We start from the raw sequence: 9,455 nt of genomic DNA, 5'->3' as shown, positions 1-9,455 counted from the left end.
GAAGGGACGGAGCTGGAAGACCAGATGCACCAGATGAAGGCCCAGAGGCTCAGGGGAGCAGCACCCAAACTACGGGGGAGCTGTTCCTCAACTGGCCCAAGGCTGGGACTGGGAGATAAGAGCCACAGGTGGCCTGGCTTCTTGGTCCATAATGGCAAAAGCCAAGGGACCATGCGGCTGAGAGGCTGAGGACCAGAGAGACTCAGCTACTGGCTGAAGAGAGGTGCTGTGATGGACCAGTGTACCCTTACTGATCCAGACTGGTGTGAGCCATTCATTCCAAGAAATCCCTTCATTGTGAGTCTGGTCTGAGCTGTGTACGGCCATTGCAGTGACTTATAACCCAGCCTAGATGTAGAATGGTGTGGGAGGAACAGCTGGTGTCAGAACAAGCTAAGGACGGACGGACCCTGGAGGCTTGTCTGTCCCCTGCCTTGTGGACAAGAGGGAAGCCAGAGGATCAGATGAGGGACCCCCAGCCCCCAATCTGTTAACAGCACTAGTTATATATTTTTTAACACCTCTGTTGGCAAACATATTTACAAACATGCATAGCACACACTGACACATATTCACGTGTGTACGCGCACACTTAACTGCTGTCAAGTGGACTCAACATTGACCGGTCCTGCACTAGCTTCCTGACTGTTGAGCAGGTTCAAGCCCATGGTCGAGGCCAGTGTATTTGGTCTGCCTTCCATCCAAGGAGCTCATTTTTTAAAAAAACACTATATTAGAAATCCTCCTGTGATCCATACGGTGTTCACTGCCTAATTGTGGGAAGTAAATTGCCAGTGCTTCCCTCTTAGTTCGTTGCAGGCTTTTAAGTTCTGCTGAAACCTGTCCCCATGGGGGATCCTGCTGTTAACTGCAGTATCAGTGGCGGAGCTTCGACCATCATAGCCGCATGCAAGCCACCAGTGTGACAAGCTGACATATGGACGGATAACCCCACATTACGTATATGCACACTGCAAGTGGACTTCAGAAACAGCCTTTGCTGCGAGGAAAGAAAAAGCATCATTCCCCCATCTCCAAGATCGTGAAGGGGCCATGTGGTGCAGAGCAGTCTGTGAACACACGGGGCTCTCTCCAATGCGGACGGACGAGGCTTTGGCTGTCAGGGAGATGTTACCTCTAGGCAGAAAATGTGTAACACAGACATTATTAAACAGAGTAGACGGGGGTTTTAACCACGTTTGCCATTTTTATTTTGCTATGCAGCCACGAACATTCACCATGGGCTGTGCCGCAGCTGACAGTGTAATGGACAATATATGCTGAAGGCTAGCTGAAGGCTATTGATAATGAAACACGAAATAGTTTAATTACAGTGGAAATTCTGTACAGTTTAAGGCTTGGCTCTGAACTAGATTGTAAATATGGACCAGATTTAGAAACAAACTTTTTTTTTCCACATAAAAGGAAAAAAATTAATTAAAAAATATAAAATACAAGGAAAGAGAAACGAAGAAAGAAAACAAAGCAACAAAAACCCATCAGATTTTTCAGGAATAAAATTTCATAATATTGTAAACTAGCAAAAATACAGGTTTTTCTTTCCCAAAGTATGATTTACATATATAGAACTTGTTAGGGGACTCTGGGAAGCTTTCTGGATTGAATGGAGACCCAAGCAGACACCAGGGAAGAAATCACATTGATATCCTGAAATCAGTACTACTGTAAAACGATTCAAATGAGATCCATAAAGCAAGATGTTAAGCATTCAATATTTCTGCAGGATCAGAGAGTTGCTACTGTTCATGGGCTAGAGTAATGAAACCAGGTGACACAAGTACAAGGTTCAAGTTGTTTACTGAATTAACTGTTGTTGGCACATCTAATCTGTGATAAACATGACATGCCAGACCTATACAGCTTGTAGCATTTGAGGGTAATTTTCACTTATCTGTAAACAAAATATTCGTCACCTATGGAATTGCAGTTTTGTTTAGGCTTTAATAATAAAGTGTGAAAGGCATGGATTATGTGTGACATGAGATTACTGTTTATATCGTTGGCTATGAGCGTGCAAGTACAGCTGAAAACTTAGACATTTTGTGAAAATCAAAAGGCTGCTCTTTTGTAATTGTAGTGTTGCTTCATGCAATATCAGTTGAGTGGTGCTGATTTCCCGATTGCTTGATTATGGGAGGAGCTTTCTGCCAGGGTCTTATTAAGGTCAAGGTCAATTCTTCTGGGTAGAAATTTTCCATGAACAGGTACAAGTCAGTTGGGTTAGAAGAGGGAACTCCAATAGGCTCTGATTTTCCTAATGGTTTGCGTGTTGGGATTCACGTGGAAGCTAAGTTATTCCTGTAGAAAGGAGAGGTGACAAATTATTCATTTGAAAACACCCAACTCTTCTCAGATCAAGGCCACAACAAAAGCATCTTGCAGGATTATTCAATGCTGCTTTAAAGACGGTACTGTAACATTCCTGTTCATGACACTGCTGATGATAGGCTTTTTCTTAAATAATTATTCTAATAGCATCAGAGCGCCTAAAGCTCATTCAAAAAAAGTTTTCTTCTTCTTCCCACCTTCCAAAAATACATGAATAATTTGAAAATAGCAATTGGTTTTGTATTCATTTTCTTTCAAGATTGATGCCACTCATCAATCTAAGATTTTTGGGCCAATGTTCGCAAACTACTTTTTATTCAGTGTAAACCTCTAAAGTGAGGAAGAGTCTTTGCTCATTGACCTCAGCTGGTGCCTCCAGTGTCTCCAGCCCTCGAGGAACGCTCACAGCCCCACACGCTCCAGCAGCAGGGTTAGTATCCATGGCGAGTTTGTGTGCGTGCGCAACCACGCCCACACCCACACCACAGAGGACACGGGCTGCCCATGTCCTCCAGCTGGCTAGGCATGCGCTTTCAGGAAGAAAGCAGGGCCACACAAGTGCGTTTCTGCCTCCTCCTGAGACACAATGCTATACTGGGGGGTGGGAGTGGAGGGTGAAGGACAACCCCAATGCATATAGGGCATCCCAGGAGAGAGGGTGTCACTGCTAAGCCTTCACATTGAAAAGGAACAAAACCCAGCAGAGCGTAAACAAGCCGTCACCACATTGCAGAGCGAGCACCGAGTGGGGTGATGCTGCTACTACCAGGAGCAGGGAGTTTGCTTTCTTATTTCCCAGGTCACTGGCACCTACGGAACCCGACAGCCAGAAGCGCAGCGTTCTGGCTGGGCCGCCTGGGGAGCAAGGGTCAGATTCAACACTCCCAGTTTGGATAACAGAAGTGTGCAGTCTTTTCTTTATTCTCTAACTGGCAGTGTTTGCAAAATGTCCCAAGAGTGCAAGCTCGTTGCTGTTAGCTCAATTCCGACTCACTGTGCCCCAGTGTGGAGGTTCTGAGGATGCAAATCTTTACTGGAGTAGAAAGGCTCATCTTTCCTCCCCAAGGAGTGGGTTTAAGGTGATGGCCTTGTGGTCAGCAGCCCGATACGCAACCACTGTACCTTCAGGGTTCTTTGTTCATGGGTTTGGGATCCCTAAATTGGAAACACAATCGAAACCCCCCCCCCCCCCCCCCCACCCAGGACCTGTGACCCAATCCTCTCTCCGTGTCACAACCAGCTCTGCCAGTAAGTGCCAGTGAGCGGAAAAGGAAAAGGTGGGGCTGACAGGTGAGGGAGGGGAGAGGAGGCCCCATGCCTAAGGTGACCAGACGTCCTGCTTTTGGTAGGACAGTCCCAATTTTTAACAATTTTTCCCATGTCCCACAGCGTTTTAAAAAAGTCCCAATTTTTGGAAAGAATGCACGACAAGCTAGGGTATATGGTTTTCGGCTGCCATGTGGCTATTTTGCCAGGATATGAGTTTTATCAATGGTGTCCCACTTTTGTCCCGCTTTAAAAATGTTAAAATCTGGTCACCTTACCATGCCCCATGCCAGGCTCGGCCAGTGCTAGCAAGCAGTGCCCCCTCTTACCTGCGGTCAATCCTCTCCATCTTCGGGTGTGATCTCGATCTCTTTATGGACCACTACTTTGGTCACTGACATGTCAGGGTGCTGCTCTTTGGCCTCTTTAATTGCCTGAGCCAGCGCCTATCCCCAGAAAATCACAGAAGGGCAAAAACAAAAAAGGAGGTGGAACATGCATGATCAGTAGCAAGGTGGAGACATATGAGCTAGATCTATATCCACAATTTACAAGTGAGGGACAATGATTACAATACGAATCATACATCATATACTGGAAAGTTAATCAAAAGTTTCTTAGAATACATGCTGGACTGGAAGGACAGTACTGAGAGTAGGAGGTCTAACAAGCTCGCCTCTGCACGGGCTTTACTATCTCACACACACTACCTGGTCATGGTCAATGTCTGCATCCCCAGTGATGACTATCCGCTTCTCGATCCGTGTCTCCGAAATGCCTCCTTTGGCAGTCTGAAAGGAACACACAGGCTTCGTCACTCGACAAAGCAAGACTGCAGAATCGTGAGCAGCCACTGTTCAATGCGGGGAGGGCAGTGGCAGCAAACGCTCACACGATCTCCCCAAAGCCCAGGGCACTTGTGGAAAAGTGCTGTCTCACAAGTGAAGGGCAGTAGAACGCTTGTTTGGGTCCTGCATTTCAGAGCCGACTACTGGATGTCACACGCTGGAGCAAGTACTAAGCAAAGGATAGCAGCATACCTAGTCCTCAGGAGAAAGCAGCACAGAAGGCCAAGGGCATCCAAAATCTCTGAATAGCGGCTGTCACAGTCCCCCCTGTATGGACCCTGACATCGGGGCAGTCAAGGGGCGGCCTGCTTGTGAGGTCTGGCCTCTTAGCAGCTCTTCGCTCCACTCTCCCGGGCCGCGTGGCTGAGTCCCTGGTCACGGTCACTTACTTTGGTGATGTGGGTGGTGGTGGTGGTGCTGGTGGTTTCTGAGGTGATTGTCTGCGCACTCATCAGCACACCTGGCTCCAGATCGGCACCCGGATCCACCTACGGCAGCCACAGGCGAGACAGCACACCCAGGTCACCGCGCAGGGTCCCGCAAGTTTGCCCATGTTTATTGAAGGCTCTAGTCCAGCTAGCTACTCTGTGTGTCCCCATGCATAGTGGCCCATGCACAACAGAACTAAATGCTCCCGGAATCCGACCACTGTGATCCAGGAAGTGCTGCTTGGCTGATTGGTGGGTGTCTTTCTTCCTGATCGATCTTAGTCTGGATGCTCCACGGAAACCTGTTAAGCCTGAGGACAGCACGTAGCCTCCATTCACAGATGGGTGGTGAATGAGTATGAGGTGCACTGACTGGAAAGGGAGCCTGGCATTCCAACAGGAAAGGTGAAAATTCTACCACTGAACCACTATTGTTCTGTCATTTAAAGCAACCTGGCTATTGAATGATCTCAGTGGGTTTTTCAAGCAGCACTTTGGGGCTGTATATATTCAATTAACTTTAAACCAAACCCATTATCATCATGTAGATGGTTTCGGAGGCTGTATTTGTTATAGGAGCAGACAGCCTCATCCTTATTCCTCAAAGTGGCTGGTGGGTTTGATCGGCCGACCTTGGGATTAGCAGTCTAAAGCTCATGCCACAGAGCCACCAAGGTCCCTGACAGGTTTAGGTGGTAGTTCACTGCCACAGTTAGCTCCCATCAAAACCAAGGCTTTAGAGCTGTGCGTAATGCATGGCTGAATTAGTAAGCTTCTTCCTCTATGTCTATGAAAATTGGTTTAGCAACATTTTTCCACATTTCATGACCTGGTGACATCCTTGGCTATTCAGCTATTGCACTGGTCTTGACAGAGAGTCTGGCTCCTGGGTCTTCTCAGTCCCACGCATTCAGTATCAGACACACACACATACTAGAGCCACACAAATCACAGACTGTCTTACCTGTGATGATTCATATGTTATGGTTTTTGTTTCTGTATGAACTACCGGCACTTCCTTGGTAGAAATTTCTAGCTTTACACCTCCTGGGGAAACACTGCCAAAACTGATGGTTTCTGTTTTCACGGTTGACGACTGGGCCAATGGAAAGTGAGCAGAGTTGTTATTGTAGGTTATACAAATAGACAGTATGCCGCCTGCTCCCCCTTGGTATGACGCTCATGGTTACATGTTACATGGGTGGGGGTGACGGTGTGAGTTGATGAATGAGGCATACACAGATATACATCAAACAGGCTCCCCAAATTTCACACAATTTGTAAAATATAGACTATTTCAGGTCATGGAAAGCACTTTGAAGGAAATACATTGGCATGCCTAGGCTTCACTAGCTCATGGACGAATGAACTTGACCGATTGAAAACCATGTTTTTTTACAGAAACTTCTCAGAAAGCCATGGCCATTAGCCCTCAGGATAACATAAGGATCCCGATAGAAGAGGGCTGCGAATCTGCACAACCCTAGCTAGCACGTGGCTCCCTTTGAAACACGGTTTCTGGTCCTTCTGGATCCACACACTGATCGGAGGCACTTGCATCCTATTTAGGAAGGCTGGGGCCGGCCATGCTTGCCTCAGGTTCATCGCCAGTCACAGTGATCACAATGAAGGTGTGCGTCAGCTGTTAGGACTTGACATTGTGATCAGTGAGTGCCATGCAAGAAGACCGTAAGAGGAGAAACAAACTGCACTTGAGAAGGAATAAAAAAATCACCCTTAACACTGCCTGGCATTTAACTTAATTCAGTTTTACTTTCGTGTTCTAAGGATTCTCAACCGCCAATTACCTCAAAATGAGGTTTTCGCTCCGAAGTCTCCAGAATGTGGCTGGCTGCACTCTGCTCCCCCTTGAGCTCCTGGGCTGCAGCGGCTACTTCTTCCTGTTCCCTGGGGGCTCCACTCGCCATCTCCTGGTTCTCCTCTTTAGCCTCCACCAGGAGAGCAGAGCCCTCCTTCTCTTTAAGGCTGGACGCCTCAGCTGCTGCCTGTACTGCCACCTCCCCGTCGTCTCCAGCCGCGTAAGCAGCGTCCCCGCTGGCGTGCACGTTCATCACGTGCCTTTCCTCCACCAACACCGTCTCCTGCACAACCTTCTCGGTGCTGAGGGGCCGCTGGTTCTGGGCGGGGTCGGGCTCTGTTTCACTGGAGACTGTCGTCGTTTCTATTTTCTGCATGGAAAAAAGACGGTATTCACACTGTGATTCTACGTAGATTAAAACACAACCAAAGAACCCATTCACCCACATGACCAACGCCAGTGTCAAGGGTGTACAGCCAGAAAGGCCCAGGGAAAACGGAAGTGATGTTTCATTCTTCCCACGAGAATTTTTGATGCCTATCTGCTGCTCCAGTGATACGTGAATCTATCCTGCGACTTGAGCATGTCAACTAATGAAATTAAAAAGCCATTTAAAATGGAATTAAAAAAACAAATGAAAAACCAAAACCCCAAATCAAGTGAAAGCATTCTAACACACTTGCAATGGCTTTGGCTGGTTTCTTAGACGCAACCTAGAGAAAAGGCTTTTGGAATGAAATGCCGTTCAAAGCTTTAACAAGATCATCTTTTGAATACTGGTGGTACATGTTGAAATGGAATGAAAGGCAATGACAGATCTTCCAAGGCAGCAGAAAGGAAAGTAAGTGGGGGCACTTTTGAGGTACGGAAGACACAGCCAATTGGATGCAAAACCCAGGCTTGCTTGCTTGCTTACATAAACGCCCGTGCACACACCCACCCACCCACCCACCCCTAAAAAGCATAATGAAATGCAGACGGGTGGTCAAAAACAGAAAGAATGAATGAATTGGCCACCTGCACCCAGTTTTGAGTAGAAGAAGTCACCCCTCCAATGAACTCGGTTGGCTTTCTTGCAGACTCCAATAAACTGAAGATCTCAGAGCCTGCCATGACTTTGTCGCCAGAGGACTGTTTCGTCTGAGAGAACCAAGAAATGCAGCGTCAAGTACAAGGGACAGACACAAACACACTCACAGACAGTTAGACCAAACTGTAGGCAGAGGAAATAGGGCAGAGGAATGAAGGAATTTAAGGTACTGTGTTTGTAAACAGAAAATAATGGGAAATAAAATAGCAAACTGAAGTGACCGGAAGCTCTTTTTTAGGAAAAGCAAAGAGAGTTATTGCGATTGGAGAGATGCTGGAGTAAGCAGGTCATTTTCCCCTTCATTGCAAGCCACGCAGCGCTACTACATCTTGGGAACAGGGTGCTGGAAATAAAACAAAGTGTTGTAAGGCCTATGCCGGACTGCAGTACTGATTTAAACCATGAAAAAAATTTAAAAAGCTGGGTTGGCTGCTCTCAACATAAAGCCAAGCAACAAGAGAAACGGAAAGGCTGAGGGTTGAAGGGCACTGCCTCAAAAAGTCATGCTCGAATCTGAAACGGTGGCCCAAAGGGAAGCCACTGGTTACCACCACGCGGGAGGACGATGACGACTCAGTAACGTAATGGGCAGTAGCCACGGTCATGGCGGGCTCCTGGGAGTATCTCCACTCCGACAGGCTCTTTTTCCTGGGACCAAAGAGTCCCACTTGCAAGGCCTCGCTCTCAGGGGTTTGCTCTGTTTTGCTGAAGCGCATGCTCTCCAGGCCGCTGTAGAGGCCCACGTCCTTGCCCAGTCTTTGAGCTTGCTTGAGCTCCTCCTCTTCGGGACTCTGCAGCCGTGACTCCGCTTCCTTTATGGGGGTCAGAGACTCCGATAATCTCCTTTTGGGCGTTTGGACCTCAGGCACCTTCTTGGCCTTCTCATCCAGGATGGCTTCCAGGACCTCGAAGTCTGTCTTGACAGGGGTGACCCTCACGGGCTCAGAAGCCCCTCTCTCCAGTTTCTGAAGCGTTTCCAGGGTGGAGGTGGGCACTCCTTTCTCCCCCTCTTTAGCTTTTCCAGTCATGGTAACGATTTTCCCAGACACAGTGTCATAGGATTTTCCTAAAGTGTATGCCTTCTGCTTGCTTTCTTCTCTCAACTGCATTTCTCGAGCCAGGTCATCGAAACTGTGCATTTCCAAGGCGCTAGATTTGAACATGTCGGCTGGGATGTCCCCGGTCTTACTGCTCACAGTCACCACCTTGTAAGTCACAATCTGTTTCGAATCACCATCAACTATCTCTGCGGGAACTTTGTCTACCATAACCCAGTCCTCTGTGCCCTATATTTGAAATATAAAAGCTAAATTAGAAATTCTGGGGGTGGGTGGGATGTCAGTCTTCAAAACAGTGTAACAGTGGCATTCAGGGTGTGATGTAACTGACCAGAGCTGATCTCATCACCTACTGATCATGGCTGTAATCTCTTCTCATCTGAAATACATAAACTGCAACCTTCAACTGAAGACCACATGCGGTCATGCAGCGCTGTGAAGGTCCGTTTCCTTAAAACCCGAACATATTCAGGGGGTTAAATTTGTAATGACTATACAGCGAACCCTCGCCACTTCGCGCTTCGACTTCCGCGGCTTCACTCTATCGCGGTTTTTGCGTAACAGCGCATGCTCTGTCATTACTGCCACTGATTGGCT

General features: G+C 47.6%; 1 protein-coding gene across 24 annotated transcripts in view; it reads right to left on the bottom strand.

The window, feature by feature from the left end:
• Positions 1 to 1,182: 1,182 nt before the first annotated feature.
• Positions 1,183 to 9,455, bottom strand: part of EPB41L3 (erythrocyte membrane protein band 4.1 like 3) — a 268,892-nt gene continuing 260,619 nt past the window's right edge. For 9 of the 24 annotated variants that reach the window (XM_045296254.1, XM_045296255.1, XM_045296248.1 and 6 more), the window contains 8 exons: positions 8,349 to 9,086; positions 7,728 to 7,850; positions 6,700 to 7,080; positions 5,856 to 5,987; positions 4,853 to 4,951; positions 4,326 to 4,406; positions 3,945 to 4,061; positions 1,183 to 2,319 (listed from right to left, as the gene is read on the bottom strand). In XM_045296254.1, the coding sequence (XP_045152189.1) occupies positions 3,951 to 4,061; positions 4,326 to 4,406; positions 4,853 to 4,951; positions 5,856 to 5,987; positions 6,700 to 7,080; positions 7,728 to 7,850; positions 8,349 to 9,086 (1,665 nt within the window). In that variant the 3' untranslated portion in view covers positions 1,183 to 2,319; positions 3,945 to 3,950. The remainder of the gene's footprint in view (positions 2,320 to 3,944; positions 4,062 to 4,325; positions 4,407 to 4,852; positions 4,952 to 5,855; positions 5,988 to 6,699; positions 7,081 to 7,727; positions 7,851 to 8,348; positions 9,087 to 9,455) is intronic. The other 15 variants (XM_045296258.1, XM_045296259.1, XM_045296260.1 and 12 more) reach the window with 3 other exon arrangements.

The sequence above is a fragment of the Echinops telfairi genome, unplaced genomic scaffold (assembly GCF_000313985.2).
Source record: "Echinops telfairi isolate 266 unplaced genomic scaffold, ASM31398v2 ScPeMD7_7400;HRSCAF=8409, whole genome shotgun sequence".
In the NCBI taxonomy this organism is placed as follows: Eukaryota; Metazoa; Chordata; class Mammalia; order Afrosoricida; family Tenrecidae; genus Echinops; species Echinops telfairi.
Note: the sequence above shows the minus strand (reverse complement) of the source record. Positions and strands in the feature narration are given on the sequence as shown.